This window comes from Myodes glareolus, chromosome 5 (genome assembly GCF_982192425.1).
Source record: "Myodes glareolus chromosome 5, mMyoGla1.1, whole genome shotgun sequence".
Classification (NCBI taxonomy): Eukaryota; Metazoa; Chordata; class Mammalia; order Rodentia; family Cricetidae; genus Myodes; species Myodes glareolus.
Genome location: NC_142030.1, coordinates 82,492,446 through 82,509,679, shown reverse-complemented (window position 1 = coordinate 82,509,679; position 17,234 = coordinate 82,492,446). Strand labels below are relative to the sequence as shown.

Genomic DNA, 17,234 nt, shown 5'->3' with positions numbered 1-17,234 from the left:
GATAACTATATGATTTTCTTCAGGTTCACTTTCTTATTTAGCTTCTCTAGGATCATGAATTATAGGCTCAAAGACCTTTAATTATGGCTAGAATCCACTTATGAGTGAGTACATACCATATTCCTCTTTTTGGGTCTGGGTTACCTCATTCAGTAAAGCGTTTTCTATTTCCATCCATTACATGCAAAATTCAAGATGTCATTGTTTTTTTACCACTGAGTAAAACTCTAATGTGTATATGTTCCACAACCTCTTTATCCATTCTTCTATTGAGGGGCACCTAGGTTGTTTCTAGGTTCTGTCTATTACAAATAGTGCTGCTATGAACATAGTTGAACAAATGCTTTTGTGGTATGATTGGGCACCTCTTGGGTATACTCCCAAGAGTGGAATTGCTGGGTCCTGAGGGAGGTTGACTCCCAGTTTCCTGGGAAACCGCCACACTGATTTCCACAGTAGCTGAACAAGTTTCCATTCCCACCAACAATGGATGAGTGTTCCTCTCACTCCACATCCCCTCCAGCATAGGCTATCATTGGTGTTTTTGAGTTTAGCTATTCTGACAGGTGTAAAATGGTATCTCAAAGTTGTTTTGATTTGCATTTCCCTGATTGTTAAGGAGGTTGTACATGACCTTAAGAATCTTTTGGCCATTTGAAGTTCTTCTGTTGATAATTCTCTGTTCAAATGAGTACCCCATTTTTTAATTGGGTTAAATAGAGTTTTACTGTCTAGTTTTGTGAGTTCTTTGTATATTTTGGAGATCAGACCTTTGTCTGATGAGGGGTTGGTGAAGATCTTCTCCCAGTCGCTAGGTAGCCTTTTTGTCTTACTGACAGAGTCATTTGCTTTACAGAAGCTTCTCAGTTTCAGGAGGTCCCATTTATTCATTGATTCTCTTATTGTCTGTGCTACTGGGGTTCTACCTAGGAAGTGGTCTCCTGTGCCTATGTCTTGTAGACTACTTCCCATTGTCTCTTCTATCTGGTTCAAAGAGGTCAGATTAATGTTGAGATCTTTAATCCATTTGGACTTGAGTTTAGTGCATGATGATAGATATGGATCTACGTTCATTCTTCTACAGGTTGGCATCCAGTTATGCCAGCACCATTTGTTAAAGATGCTATCCTTCTTCCACTGTATACCTGTAGCTCCCTTGTAGAAAATCAGGTATTCATAGGTTTGTGGGTTAATATCTGGGTCTTCTACAATTCCATAGGTCGATTTCTATGTTCTTATGTCAATACCAAGCTGTTTTCAATACTGTAGCTGTGTAATAGAGTTTGAAGTCAGGGATGGTAATGCCTCCAGAAGTTCTTTTGTTGCATAAGATTGTTTTGGCTATCCTGGGTTTTTTGTTTTTCCATATAAAGTTGATTATTGTTCTCTCAAGGTCTGTGAAGAAGTTTGATGGGATTTTGATGGGGATTGCATTGAATCTATAGATTACTTTTGGTAGAATTGCCATTTTTACTATGTTGATCTTCCCAATCCAAGAGCAAGGGTGATCTTTCCATTTTCTGGTGTCCTCTTCAATTTATTTCTTGGAAGATTTAAAGTTTTTGTCAAATAGGTCTTTCACTTCCTTGTTTAGAATTATCCCAAGATATTTTATGCTATTTGTGGCTATCGTGAAAGGTGAAGTTTCTCTGATTTCCCTCCCTGCTTCTTTATCCTTCGTGTATAGGAGAGCAACTGATTTTTGGGAGTTGATCTTGTACCCTGCCACATTACTAAAGTTGTTTATCAGCTGTAGGAGTTCTTTGGTAAAGTTTTTGGGGTTGCTTATGTACACTATCATACCATCTGCAAATAACGAGAGTTTAACTTCTTCCTTTCCAATTCGAATTCCCTTGATACCCTTATGTTATCTAATTGCTATTGCTAGAACTTCAAGTACTATATTGAAGAGGTATAGTGAAAGTGGACAGCCTTGTCGTGTTCCTGATTTTAGTGGAATGGCTTTGAGTTTCTCTTCATTCAGTTTGATGTTAGCTTGGCTTGCTGTAAATAGCGTTTATTATATTTAGGTATGATCCTTGTATCCCCAATTTCTTTAACACCTTTATCATAAAGGGGTGTTGAATTTTGTCAAATGCTTTTTCAGCATCCAATGAAATGATCATATGGTTTTTTTCTTTCAGTTTATTTATATGATGGATTACATTTATAGATTTGCGTATGTTGAACCAGCCCTGCATCTCTGGAATGAAGCCTACTTGATTACAATGCATAATTTTTTAATGTGTTCTTGCATTTGATTTGTCAGAATTTTGTTGAGAATTTTTGCATCGATGTTCATGAGTGAGATCGGTCTGTAATTCTCTTTCTTGGTTGTGTCTTTATGTGGTTTTGGTATCAGGGTAACTGTAGCTTCATAAAAAAAATTGGCAACAACTCTTCTGTTTCAATATTGTGAAATACATTAAGGAGTAGAGGTATTAGCACTTCTTGGAAGTTCTGGTAGAATTCTGCATTGAAACCATCTGGTCCTTGGCTTTTGCTTTTTGGTAGGGAGGTTTTTGATAACAGATTCTAATTCTTCGCGACTAACAGGTCTATTTAGATTGTTCACCTGGTCTTGATTTAACTTTGGTAAATGGTACTTATCTAAAAACAAGTCCATTTCTTGTACATTTTCCAACTTTGTGGCAATCTTTTGTAGTAAGATCTAATGATTCTCTGAATTACCTCTGTGTCTATGGTTATGTCTCCCTTTTCATTTCTTATCTTATTAATTTGAGTGTTCTCTCTCTGCCGTTTGATTAGTTTGGCTAGGGGTTTGTCAATCTTGTTGATTTTCTCCAAGAATCAACTCTTTGTTTTGTTGATTCTTTGGATTGCTTTCTGTGTTTCTATTTTGTTGATTTCAGCCCTCAGTTTGATTATTTCCAGTCTTCTACTTCTCCTGGGTGAGTTTGCTTCTTTTTTTCTTAGAGCTTTCAGATGAGCTGTTAAGTCTCCAATGTGTGCTGTCTCCGTTTTCATTAATTGGGCACTTAGTGCTATGAACTTTCCTCTTAGCACTGCTTTCATTGTGTCACATAGGTTTGAGTATGTTGTGTCTTTATTTTCATTAAATTCAACGAAGACATTAATTTCTTTCTTTATTTCTTCCTTGACCCAGGGGTGATTCAGTAGTTGACTGTTCAGCTTCCATGCGTTTGTAGGCTTTCTGGGGTTAGAATTGTTGTTGAATTCTAACTTTATTCCATGGTGATCCGACAAGACGCGGCTGGTAACTAATATTTTTTTTTTTTTTGTATCTGTGGAAATTTGCGTTGATACCGAGTATGTGGTCAATTTTCAAGTAGGTTCCATGAGATGATGAGAAGTTGTATTCTTTCCTATTTGGGTGGAATGTTCTATAGATATTTGTTAAGTCTATTTGATTCATTACTTCTAGTAATTCTCTTATTTCTCTGTTGGGTTTCTGTCTGATTGACCTGTCCATTGGTGAGAGAGGTGTGTTGAAGTCTCCTACTATTAGTGTGTGTAGTTTGATGACTGCCTTGAGTTCTAACAGTTTTTCTTTTACGTAAGTGGGTGCTTTTATATTAGGGGCATAGATATTCAGGATTGAGACTTCCTCCTGATGGATTGTTCCTGGTATGAGTATAAAATGTCCGTCTCCATCTCTTCTGATTGATTTTAGTTTGAAGTCAATTTTGTTGGAAATTAGAATGGCCACACCTGCTTGTTTCTTAGGTCCCTTTGCTTGAAAAACCTTTTCCCAACCCTTTACTCTGAGTAGATGTTTGTCTTTGTGGTTGAGGTGTGTTTCTTGTGAACAGCAGAATGTTGGATCCTATTTTCATATCCAATCTCTTAGTCTGTGCCTTTTTATAGGTGAGTTGAGTCCATTAATATTAAGTGATATTAATGACCAATGGTTGTTGACTCCGATTATTTTTTTTATTTATTTATTTTTTTTGTGTAGCAGAGTTTGGGTGTTTCCCTTCTTTGAGTTGTGCTTGTGAAGGGTCGCTAGATGTCTCAGTTATTGTAGTCAGTGTTGGCAATGTTAAATTCCTTCGGTTGCGATTTTCCTTCTAGTACTTTCTATAAGGCTGGATTTGTGGTTACAAATTGTTTAAATTTGTTTTTATCCTGGAATATTTTGTTTTCTCTGTTGATAGTGCACGATAGCTCACTATCTATAGCTCACTACTATAGCTGGGTATAGTAGTCTGGTTTTGCATCCATGGTCTCTTAGTTTCTGCAGTACCTCTATTCAGGACCTTCTGGCTTTCACGATTTCCATAGAGAAATCTGGTGTAAGTCTGTTAGGTTTACCTTTATAAGTTACTTGACCTTTTTCCTTTGCAGTTCTTAATATTCTTTCCTTAATCTCTATGTTTTGTGTTTTGATTATTTTATGGCGAGGGGATTTATTTATTTATTTATTTTTTGATCAAGTCTTTTCGGTGTTCTATATGCTTCTTGAACCTTCATAGGAATATCGTTCTTTAGGTTGGGAAAGTTTCCTTTTATTATTTTGTTGAATATATTTTCTGGACCTTTGATCTGCAATTCTTCTTCTTCAATCCCTATTATTCTTAGATTTGACTTTTTTATTGTGTCCCAGATTTCTTGAATGTTTTGTGAAGAGAATTTGTTGAATTTGCTGTTTTCTTTTATCAGAGTATTTATTTTCTCTATGATATCTTCGGAATCTGAGATTCATTCTTCTATCTGTTGTATTCTATTGGTTATGCTTGACTCTGTAGTCTCTGTTCATTTACCTAGATTTTCCATATCCAGCCGTCTCTCGGTTTGTGTTTTCTTCTTTGCCTCCATTTCAGTTTTCAATTCTTGAACTGTTTCCATTACCTGTTTTATTGTTTTTTTCTTTGTTTCCCAGGGTATCGTTTACGGATTTACTCATTTCTTCAATCTTTTAATTATACTTCTCATCCATTTCTTTACTCATTTCTTCAAACTTTATTATACTTCTCATCCAGTTCTTTATAGGAGTTATTCATATCCTGTTTAAGGGACTCTACTAATTTCATAATGGCACCTTTTTCCACTTCTTCTGGATTAAGGTATTCAATTCCTTCTGTTGTAGAGTTGCTGGGATCTGGTGTTTTCATGTTGTTTTTCAGATTGTTGAAGGAATTCTTGCCTTGGCGTCTGCCCATCTCTTCCTTCAAATGCTCTCTATTGGATCTTCTGATACCCGGTCAGGTTTCCTTGTTGTGCAGGGATCTGACTGACAGAAGGCCTACCTTTCTGCAGGCAGGCTATTGAAACACAGGAACTCCCTCCTGCCCGGTTGCACTTACAGCCCAGTCCCAGCACACAAGGCAGCTGAGCTGGGTAATTTTATGGGCCCAGGGGAAAGGGAGGAATAAAGGAAGGGGTATCTGGATGAAAGTTGGGATGGGGTAAGAGGCAAGAGAGCTTAGCAGGGTAGAGCCTCCCCTGCACAGTGACCAGGGAGTCTTCTTTAAATTTTTTGACTGTGAATGAGCTAAGTACAGAGAGACATTTCATTGTACAAGTTGCTAAGTTAAATCAACATACATATTTTAAAGGTATCTTGACTTCAATATTTCAATCTAAGGATATTTTACTTTAGAAGAGAGGTTTTTTTTTTGTTTCCACAGAGAATGGGAAGTTGTGAACTTCTTCCAGGCTAATGTGTTTTGATGAAATAAGAGCACCAAGAGGTCTCTGTGAATCCTAAAAATACTTTACCCAGTAAATATAAGGAGGTAGTTTGAAGAAATAACACCCACATTCCCAAAATGATTGTTTATTAATATTTCTTTTCATTTAAAGAGGGGCATGATATAGAAATGAATACTATATTGGTATGGACTTTGGTCTTTTGATACAAATTTAAAGTCAATTTTTATATGTATATTTCTACTCTTGTTTACTACATTGCGTTTATATATCTCATTTAAAACATATTGAAGGTCTGTGGCCCTGTACTGGGTAGCTCATCTTGCAAGCCCCTTCCCAGCCTCGAGAGGCTTCATCTTCCTTGTCCCAGCTCCATAAACCCTACCATCAAAACCGGCTGATTGGCAGGAACCGGAAGTGTGCGTACCTGGGATGGGTCCCCCATGATCTCCGCAGGAAGTAGCAATTGCTAAGAGGATACTTTCTTTGCTCAGAATGGCAGCGATTCCCCCTGACACCTGGCAGCCGCCCAACGTCTACCTGGAGACTAGCATGGGGATCATTGTGTTGGAGCTGTACTGGAAGGATGCTCCAAAGACCTGGAAGAACTTTGTAGAGCTGGCTCGGTGGGGCTACTACAATGGCACCAAATTCCACAGGATCATCAAGGACTTCATGATCCAAGGTGGTGACCCAACAGGGGCAGGTCGCGGTGGTGCATCCATCTATGGGAAACAGTTTGAAGACGAACTTCATCCAGACCTGAAGTTCACTGGGGCTGGGATTCTTGCAATGGCCAATGCAGGGCCAGACACCAATGGCAGCCAGTTCTTCGCGACCCTCGCCCCCACTCAGTGGCTGAATGGCAAACATACCATTTTTGGCCGAGTGTGCCAGGGTATAGGAATGGTGAATCAAGTGGGCATGGTGGAAACAAACTCCCAGGACCGTCCTGTGGATGACGTGAAGATCCTTAAGGCTTACCCTTCTGGGTAGAGGTGATGCTGTCTCGGGCACACCCTGGTCTTCTAAGATACTCCTAGTGAGCCATCTTCTGGATGACATAGAGTGCCATGTATTGGGGTCATGCATATCGACTCTGACACCCTCTGGACAAGTGAAGCAGGGGGCTCGTCTTTGGGGCGTTTGTATTCTGGTCAGCAGTCACAGACTTGGAAAGCAGGCGGTGTTGTGGTGCTGACTGCACAGCCCCTTCCAGCCTCCAGCATGTGCTCTTCCAGGAATATGCACAGCTCTCTCTTCTCCCTTGGAGCCGAGCGTCAACACTGCTGCTTCTGACACTAAACATCCCACGCAAAGCCAGTCTGAATTTTTGCCAAATGAAAAACGCACCCAACAATTAAATTGCTAAGAAGATGTCAAGTGGGGAATGATAATGTATAATGATGGAGAAACGGATCTTTGAGATGGAAGCAGAAGCGCTGGCCATTTGCCCCCTGGGAAGGACTGGCAGTCACTGAACACAAGGCCAGTCCTTCAAGAACCTTGCTTACACACAGTGACATTTTTAGGGCTTTAGAGAAAGTAGGTAAGAGGTGTTTATACATGACATCTTTGTCTTTTGCCTTTCTGGATTTGCAGGGGCCATGGGGATGACAGGAAGGATGTTAATACTTTGTAATACATAGGCATTTCCAGAATAAAGTACCATTGGTGGCTGAAAAAAAAATAAAACATATTGAATAATTAAAAATTACAGATTATTAGATAGTCATTTATCATAGCCAAACTTACCCTCAAGTTATTAGGTTTTATAGATATATAGAGATATATTTCAGTTAAATAGAAAATCTTCAAAACTTCAAAATCTCCAGAATATGGCATTTAAAAGGTTTTAAGAACTTACAATGAGTACTCTAAGAGAGACATACATAGATCTAATCTATATGAGAAATAAAAAAAGATAAAATCTCCTGAATAAATTGGGAGCATGGGGGCCATTGGAGAAGGTTGAGGGTGGCAGGGAGCAGAGAAAAATGTATAGCTCAATAAAACCAGTTTTTTTTAAAAAAAAAGGAAGTTAGACTTTTCTTAACAGTAAGACATGTCTGTTTCTGGCAGCACCAATTACTTCAGAGAGGTTGTGAAGAAACTTGTTATGGAATTTGCCTTCAATGTGACAGGGCTGCCATTTGAGCAAAAAACTGCTTTTGCCTGTACGGCTTGATGTCATGATGTATGAACTGGACATGCAGGACCCACAGAAAAATGACTGCTGAACTTTCAAAAAGATGGGATGGTCCTTCAGGGTTCCTGTTCCACAGAAGAAACTGCCAGATATTCTTCAGGACATCGAAGAAAGAAACAGATGAACTGTGCCAATGTAAGGCAGAATAGATCTTCAAATTTCCTGCTTCATGGAAAATCTGTTGGATACCATGGGCCTGTAGACAGAAGAAGGATTCTGTAATGTTATAGAAGAACTTTGGGTGACTGTCCAGACAGTGAGATGTCTTTGTAAATTCTTGTAGAGTCTTGGAAGTTGCTAACAATGCACTTCCTGTTTAGTTAAATAATATTATATCCTTTTTGGGTCTTTGAAGAGTTGAAGACAGATAGTTATAGCTATAGTTTTCCTTAGTTATGATAAAGGATAAATTGGATATAAAACTTTAGACTCACAAAAACAGGATAGATGATAGAGTATTTTCCTTAATTTGCCAAATGTACTAAATGTTGTAACTATAGTTCTCACTTGACAGCTATTTTGATGGATGTAATTATACTATGTTAAAGTTCAAACCTTACGCTTTATTTAGATAGAAAAGCAGAGATATTGTAGAATGCCTTTTTGTATATGTGTTGTTCTTGTTTGTTAATGAATAAAGCTGTTTTGGCCTATGGCAGGGCAGAATATAGTCAGGATAGAAAAGATATAGAGAGACAGTAGGCAGAGTCAGGGAGATGCCATGTGGCTACCAAAGCAGAAGGATGCCTGAACACTGAAACACTGCCTGTAAACCACAGCCTTGGCAATGAACAGATTAATACAAATGAGATAATTAAAGGGGTCAGATTTGTTAATAAGAAGCCTGAACAAATAGGCAAAACAATGCTGCAACTAGTATAATTTCTGTGTGATTGTTTGGATCTGGGTAGGTGGGAATAAATGAGTTGACTCTGTTTACAAGGAGACTATTTTCAAACAAACTGATAGTTTTAGTCTACATACAGCACACGAGATAAGAATAAAAACCTAAATAAATTATGATTGTACTATTGTACAGTCTTCAACATGTCTAAATAGTCCTCATTAGTTTCCATCATTAAGAGAAGTGGTTGTTTCTTACATATTAATGATTGCTTATTTACTTATAGGAACAAATCAGGAAAAAGTACAGCATTAATTCAACAGCACAACTTTACCTTTCTATTTCACAATTTGACTATTAGATTTTGAAATGTAGTTTGATTAATATCATCCTAGTACAAAAAGACTTTTCCCCTAAATCTCTTTTAAATTTTGTTTTTAATTATTGGTGTGAAGATAACTTGAGTCAAGTTAGTATTCATTTTGTGTTCATTCCATCATCATAGCTTTTTTTCTGCCTCCAATGAATACTCTGGTTGTTTTGTATGACTTCTTCTTCCTCTTCATTCTTTATAGGAACAAGATAAGTAACAAAGATATTTTAGCAATTGTTTTCAAGACCTCATACCAATGTCTTGGTCTTTTCTTGATTCTTCTTTTATAATTACCCATAACTGCTATTTCTACTTTATACAAATTATACTCAATGAAATAAATGTTTATTTTCTTCAGGATTTTTTATTGAAACTATCTTTTAGAAGTAGTTTTCAAATGATTTTGAATTTTGTTTTCACCGATGCTTTAGTATTATTAACCTTTAACCAATACTGTTATATTCAATAGGAGTTTTCTAATCTTAAAAACACTATGGCATTTGAATTGCCTTTATAATTCCTCCAAGTAACACAACATAAATAAAAATGCTAATTTTTGAGCACTTGCTCTAAAAGTCACCTACAACTGTTGTTAAAAGGGATCTGAGACTCTCTTCTGGCCTTTATTGGTGGTTCAGCCACTCAGAAACAAGCACACAATTAATAAAATAATAAAAACAAATCTACCTTATGAGGAAAAATATGTATGCTGAATTCTTAATTTCTTTTTTTTTTTTTGATTAAAACTGTTACACGGCTGGAGAGATGTATCAATATTTCAAAGCACTCTCTGTAGTTGCAAAAGACCCACACTGATATGGTGAGTCATAATCTGTCCTTTGCTTCATCCTCTGGACATCCTTAAATAACCCCTTCTATCATGTTCACTTAGAACTATTTTGGATTTGAATATTTTACATCCTTTTGGAGACTGCTCTAGTGAATTTCTCATTGATCTTCCAGTTGATCTCATGATGCTATGTCTCATGATTGTATTTTCCTCACACCTGACTTATCCTGTACCATGATGTAAGCTGCTTCTTGCTCAGTCTCTGATGATCAGTTCCTCAGATGCTTCCTGCTGACTGAGTATCACAGAAGAAAGGTGAAGTAGATGGACAGTTTAGCTCCTTTCTATATACCTGTTTAAAAACATGTCCAATTTTAAATTTATTTGCTAAACAAAATTAGATTTACCAGTTGAGAGGTGTGTATTATTTGAACTATTCTATACACATTTCATATATTTAGGCAAATAAGGTGACAATGAGATTGAAAATAAACTCAGTTTATTCAAAACATCTATTTTCATGCATAAAGAAGCAAATTATTTGAGAGACATGACAATAAAAGGTAACTTCATGATTGGAGACACTGTCCTTGCATGCAAAATTTCCCCTAATTTTGCAAAGAGCTAGCCTGCTGATTTTTTTCATTCCTTCTAGGCAAAAAGGATCTCATTATTGAGACCACCTACAGATGGCATGATTTGAGTTCCTGATTGATATCATGATTGAAGTTTTGAGTCTACGCAAAATCACCTCATCATTTTGATCTCTTTATGCAAATCTCTATATAATAGTGGGCACCATATTTAGTAAAAGCATAGGACTTCTCTTCCAGCTCTAAATTGTTCACATTTCTAAATAGCCTACATAAGCCTAGAAAGTCAAAGGGAAGCTAATCTTCTCCTGTGGATTAAAGGTTATACTATAAGTGTTCTGTCATTAGTAAATGATTCACTTTACACATTCCATCATGTTACAGTATCGAATAGTATTTTCTCTAACAAAATTTGCTTTATGATAGCTATCTTTTTAAAATCTTAGTAAAGTGCACCTCACATTTCCTTTGTCAATGATTTGTTAGTTTAAAAGTTAGTGACTCTTCCTTTATCCCTGTAGTAGGAATATTTTTAATACAAAAGTTTAATATCAATCAGGTTTATTTTTGCAAAAAAGTATTTTGTGTAACAATATAGCAAATTCTTTTTCCTATGAGTATGAGTCATTTTAAAATTGAAATATATATGGAAGTAATATATTTTAAATATTAGTTATTACAAGTATATATGTAATTTTTAAAAATTTAATATTTAAGTTAATAGTAAACATAATTGTTATTTAATCTTGTTAATATGACATTTTGGCATAATATAATTCATGAAGTGTAAGCAAAGGCAACTATATGCATAGCACCACTATCAGTGATTAATTCCATATAATGGATATGAATCAGTCAATGGAACTTGTACAAGTACTAAAATGAAATATCAGAATTGCTCATTATCTTGAGTTCAGCCATAATTTTTTAAGTTATTGGAATATTAAATATATTCTGTTGTATATTCAAATTATTTAGCACATATTATATATTATGTTATATAAGGAGAGCTACAATTCAAATAACTTTACAAAAATGCATATCACTATCAAATGATGTTCATTAAACTGTTTATGAAGGTTTGTCACAGTCTAAATTGAAATCAATAATGTATAAATAAACATGAATTCATAAAGCAGTAAAATTTTTTCCCACTACATTTACAATTTGATGAAGAATAATTCTGGTAGAAATAGTTAAAGATCTTATTTGAAATGTTATGAGACAAATAACCAAAATTAATTAATGAAGCACAAAAGCAGAAATATTTCTTGAAAGACATTATCATGTTAAATTGTAATATAAAAGCTGTAGGCACATCCTGGCTGGAGGCAGCTCCTGGGTCTTAAAGGCCTCCCTGAGGACAGGTGGACCAGGTGCCAGCTCAGCCACATTCCTGACAAGCAGGGGCCCTGACTTCTAGCAGAGGGCCATTGGAGGGGTGAGTTTGCTTCGGGCCTTGACAGGGTCCTGGTGAGGAGGAGCTTGGGCATTCCCCGACCCCACAGACGCCCAGGTCGCCCTGCAGTGCTGGCTACCCCCTACCGCCTGCCATCCCAGCTCCCATCCAGGTACGAATTCCTATATTTCTCCCTTCCCCATCGGGCCATAAAATTTCCCCAGCTCAGCTTGCAAGGAAAGCGCATCCCGGAAAGAGGGAGTGCCTGTGCTTCAATAGCCTGCCTGAGGAAAGGTGGGCATTCTGTCAGTGAAGTCCCTGCCCAAGAAGGGAACCTGACCCGGTAACAGAAGTTCCAATAGAGAACATTTGAAGTAAGAGATGGGCAGACGCCAAGGCAAGACCTCATCCAACAATCTGAAAAACAACATGAAAACACCAGATCCCAAGGACCCTACAATAGAAGGACTTGAACACCTTAACCCAGAAGAAGTGGAAAAAAGTGCCATTATGAAAGCAATAGAGTCCCTTAAACAGGATATGAATAACTCCCTTAAAAAATTGAATGAGAAATATAACAAAAAGTTTGAAGAAATAAGTAAATCCATGAATGAGACCCTGAGAAACCAAGAAAAAACAATCAAATAAGTAAAGGAAACAGTGCAAGAATTGAAAACTGAAATGGAGGCAATGAAGAAAACACAAACTGAGAACCGGCTGATTATGGAAAACCTAGGTAAACGAACGGAGACTACAGAATCAAGCATAACCAACAGAATACAAGAGATAGAAGAACGAATCTCCGCTTCTGAAGATACCATAGAGAAAATAAATGCTCTGGTCAAAGAAAACGGTAAATCCAACAAATTCTCTTCACAAAACATTCAGGAAATCTGGGACACAATAAAAAAACCAAATCTAAGAATAATAGGGATAGAAGAAGGAGAAGAACTGCAGATCAAAGGCCCAGAAAATATATTCAACAAAATTATAGAAGAAAACTTTCCAAACCTAAAAAACAATATTCCTATGAAGGTTCAAGAAGCATACAGAACACCGAATAGACTAGACTAGAAAAAAACATCTCCTCGCCATATAATAATCAAAACACAAAACATACAGATTAAAGAAAAAATTTTAAGAGCTGCAAAGGAAAAAGGTCAAGTAACTTATAAAGGTAAACCTATCAGGCTTACACCGGACTTCTCTATGGAAACCATGAAAGCTAGAAGATCCTGGATAGAGGTACTGCAGAAACTAAGAGACCATGGATGCAAACCCAGACTACTATACCCAGCCAAGCTATTGTTCACTACCAATGGAGAAAACAAAATATTCCAGGATAAAAACAAATTTAAACAATACGTAGCTACTAATCCAGCCTTACAGAGAATATTAGAAGGAAAATCACTACCGAAGGAATCCAATATTCCCAACACTGCCTACAATAACTCAAGTATCTAGCGACCATTCACAAGCACAAATCAAAGAAGGAAAACACATACACTCTACTACCTAAAAAAAAAAAATGACCGGAGTCAACAACCACTGGTCATTAATATCACTTAATATCAGTGGACTCAATTCACCTATAAAGATGCACAGACTTAGAGATTGGATACGAAAACAGGATCCAACATTCTGCTGTTTACAAGAAACACACCTCAACCACAAAGACAGACACCTACTCAGAGTAAAGGGTTGGGAAAAGGTTTTCCAAGCAAATGGACCTAAGAAACAAGCGGGTACGGCCATTCTAATATCTAACAAAATCGACTTCAAACTAAAATCAATCAGAAGAAATGGAGATGGACATTTCATACTCATAACTGGAACAATTCATCAGGAGGAAGTCTCAATCCTGAATATCTATGCTCCTAATATAAAGGCACCCAATTATGTAAAAGAAACTCTTCTAGAACTCAAGGCAGTCATCAAACCACACACACTAATAGTAGGAGACTTCAACACTCCTCTCTCACCAATGGACAGGTCAATCAGACAGAAACCAAACAGAGAATTAAGAGATTTATTGGAGGTATTGAATAAAATGGACTTAACAGACATCTATAAAACACTCCACCCAAATAGGAAAGAATATACCTTTTTCTCTGCAGCTCATGGAACCTTCTCGAATATTGACCACATACTCGGTAACAAAGCAAACTTCCACAGATACAAAAAAATATTAGTAACCACCTGTGTCTTGTCAGATCAACATGGACTAAAATTAGAATTCAACAACAATGCTTCCCCCAGGAAGTCAACAAACTCATGGAAGTTGAACAGTCAACTACTAAATCACCCCTGGGTCAAGGAAGAAATAAAGAAAGAAATTAATCTCTTCCTTGAATTTAATGAAAACAAAGACACAACATACTCAAACCTATGGGACACTATGAAAGCAGTGCTAAGAGGAAAGTTCATAGCACTAAGTGCCCAATTAAAGAAAATGGAGAAAGGACACATTGGAGACTTAACAGCACATTTGAAAGCTCTAGAAAAAAAAAGAAGCTGATTCACCCAGGAGGTCTAGAAGACTGGAAATAATCAAACTGAGGGCTGAAATCAACAAAATAGAAACATAGAAAACAATCCAAAGAATCAATGAAACAAAAAGCTGGTTCTTGGAGAAAGTCAACAAGATTGACAAACCCTAATCCAAATTAATCAAACGACAGAGAGAGAACATGCAAATTAATAAGATCAGAAATGAAAAGGGGGACATAACCACAAACACAGAGGAAATTCAGAGAATCATTAGATCTTACTATGAAAGTTTATATGCCACAAAGTTGGAAAATGTAAAAGAAATGGACATTTTTTTAGATAAGTACCATATACCAAAGTTGAACCAAGAACAGGTGAGCAATCTAAATAGACCTGTTAGTCGTAAAGAATTAGAAGCTGTTATCAAAAATCTCCCTACCAAAAAAAGCCCAGGACCAGATGGTTTCAATGCAGAATTGTACCAGAACTTCCAGGAAGAGCTAATACCTATACTCCTTAACGTATTCCACAATATAGAAACAGAAGAGTCATTGCCTAACTCCTTTTATGAAGCTACAGTTACCCTAATACCAAAACCACACAAAGACACAACCAAGAAAGAGAATTACAGGCCAATCTCACTCATGAACATCGATGCGAAAATTCTCAATAAAATACTGGCAAACCGAATCCAAGAATACATTAGAAAAATTATCCATTATGATCAAGTCGGCTTCATTCCAGAGATGCAGGGCTGGTTCAACATACACAAATCTATCAATGTAATCCATCATATAAATAAACTGAAAGAAAAAAACCATATGACCATCTCACTAGATGCTGAAAAAGCATTTGACAAAATTCAACACCCATTTATGATAAAGGTGTTGGAGAGACTGGGGATACAAGGATCATACCTAAATATAATAAAAGCAATATACAGCAAGCCGACAGCTAACATCAAACTGAATGGAGAGAAACTCAAAGCCTTTCCACTAAAATCAGGAATGTGTCAAGGCTGTCCACTCTCCATACCTTTTTAATATAGTGCTTGAAGTTCTAGCAATAGCAATAAGACAACATAAGGAGATCAAGGGGATTTGTATTGGAAAGGATGAAGTTAAACTTTCGTTATTTGCTGACGATATGACAGTATACATAAGTGACCCCAAAAACTCTACCAAAGAACTCCTACAGCTGATACACACCTTTAGTAACGTGGCAGGATACAAGATCAACTCCAAAAAATCTGTGGCCCTCCTATACACAAAGGATAAAGAAGCAGAGAGGGAAATCAGAGAAACATCACCATTCATGATAGCCACAAATAGCATAAAATATCTTGAGGTTACTCTAACCAAGGAAGTGAAAGAACTATTTGACAAGAACTTTAAGTCTTTGAAGAAAGAAATTGAGGAGGATACCAGAAAATGGAAAGACCTCCCCTGCTCTTGGATTGGGAGAATCAACATAATAAAAATGGCAATTCTACCAAAAGCAATCTATAGATTCAATGCAATCCTCATCAAAATCCCATCAAACTTCTTCACAGACCTTGAGAAAACAATAATCAAGTTTATATGACAAAATAAAAAAACCCAGGATAGCCAAAACAATCTTTTACAATAAAAGAACTTCTGGAGGCATTACCATCCCTGACCTTAAACTCTATTACAGAGCTACAGTACTGAAAACAGCTTGGTATTGGCATAAGAACAGAGAAGTCGACCTATGGAATCGAATAGAAGACCCGGATATTAACCCACAAACCTATGAACACCTAATTTTCGACAAGGGAGCTAAAGGTATACAATGGAAGAAGGAAAGCATCTTTAACAAATGGTGCTGGCATAACTGGATGTCAACCTGTAAAAGAGTGAAAGTAGATCCATATCTATCACCATGCACAAAAATCAAGTCCAAATGGATTAAAGACATCCACATTAATCCGTCCACTTTGAACCTGATAGAAGAGAAAGTGGGAAGTAGTCTACAAGATGTAGGCACAGGAGGCCTCTTCCTAAGTAGGACCCCAGTAGCACAGACAATAAGAGAAACAATGAATAAATGGGACCTACTGAAACTGAGAAGCTTCTGTAAAGCAAAGGACACTGTCAGTAAGACAAAAAGCCTGCCTTCTGACTGGGAGAAGATCTTCACAAACCCCTCATCAGACAAAGGTCTGATCTCCAAAATATACAAAGAACTCAAGAAACTAGACACTAAAACTCTAATTAACCCAATTAAAAAATGGGGTACTGAACTGAACAGAGAATTATCAACAGATGAACTTCGAATGGCCAGAAGACACTTAAGGTCATGCTCAACCTCCTTAGCGATCAGGGAAATGCAAATCAAAACCACTTTGAGATACCATCTTACACCTGTCAGAATAGCTAAACTCAAAAACACAAATGATAGCCTATGTTGGAGAGGATGTGGGGTGAGGGGAACACTCATCCATTGTTGGTGGGAATGCAAACTTGTACAGCCACTGTGGAAATCAGTGTGGCGGTTTCTCAGAAAACTGGGAGTCAGTCTCCCTCAGGACCCAGCAATTCCACTCTTGAGAATATACCCTAGAGATTCAATAACATACTACAAAAGTATTTGTTCTACTATGTTCATAGCAGCACTATTTGTAATAGCCAGAACCTGGAAACAGCCTAGGTGCCCCTCAATAGAAGAATGGTTAAAAAAGGTGTGGAACATATTTACACTAGAGTTTTACTCAGCGGTAAAAAACAATGACATCTTGAATTTTGCATGCAAATGGATGGAAATAGAAAACGCTTTACTGAGTGAAGTAAGCCAGACCCAAAAATAGGAACACGGTATGTATTCACTCATAAGTGGATTCTAACCATAATTAAAGGTCTTTGAGCCTATTATTCGTGATCCT

The 17,234-nt window shown here is 37.0% G+C and overlaps 1 protein-coding gene across 1 annotated transcript; it reads left to right on the top strand.

The window, feature by feature from the left end:
• The first annotated feature begins 6,049 nt into the window (after window positions 1–6,049).
• LOC125398334 (peptidyl-prolyl cis-trans isomerase-like 1) lies at window positions 6,050–6,630 on the top strand. Its single transcript, XM_048431121.3, has one exon. It carries the CDS (start codon window positions 6,130–6,132, stop codon window positions 6,628–6,630), a length of 501 nt encoding a protein of 166 aa, XP_048287078.3. The 5' UTR covers window positions 6,050–6,129.
• The last annotated feature ends 10,604 nt before the right edge of the window (window positions 6,631–17,234 follow it).

Coding starts and splice junctions, on each gene's coding strand:
- LOC125398334 (XM_048431121.3), top strand. CDS start 6,130: ATGGCAGCGATTCCCCCTGACACCTGGCAGCCGCCCAACGTCTACCTG.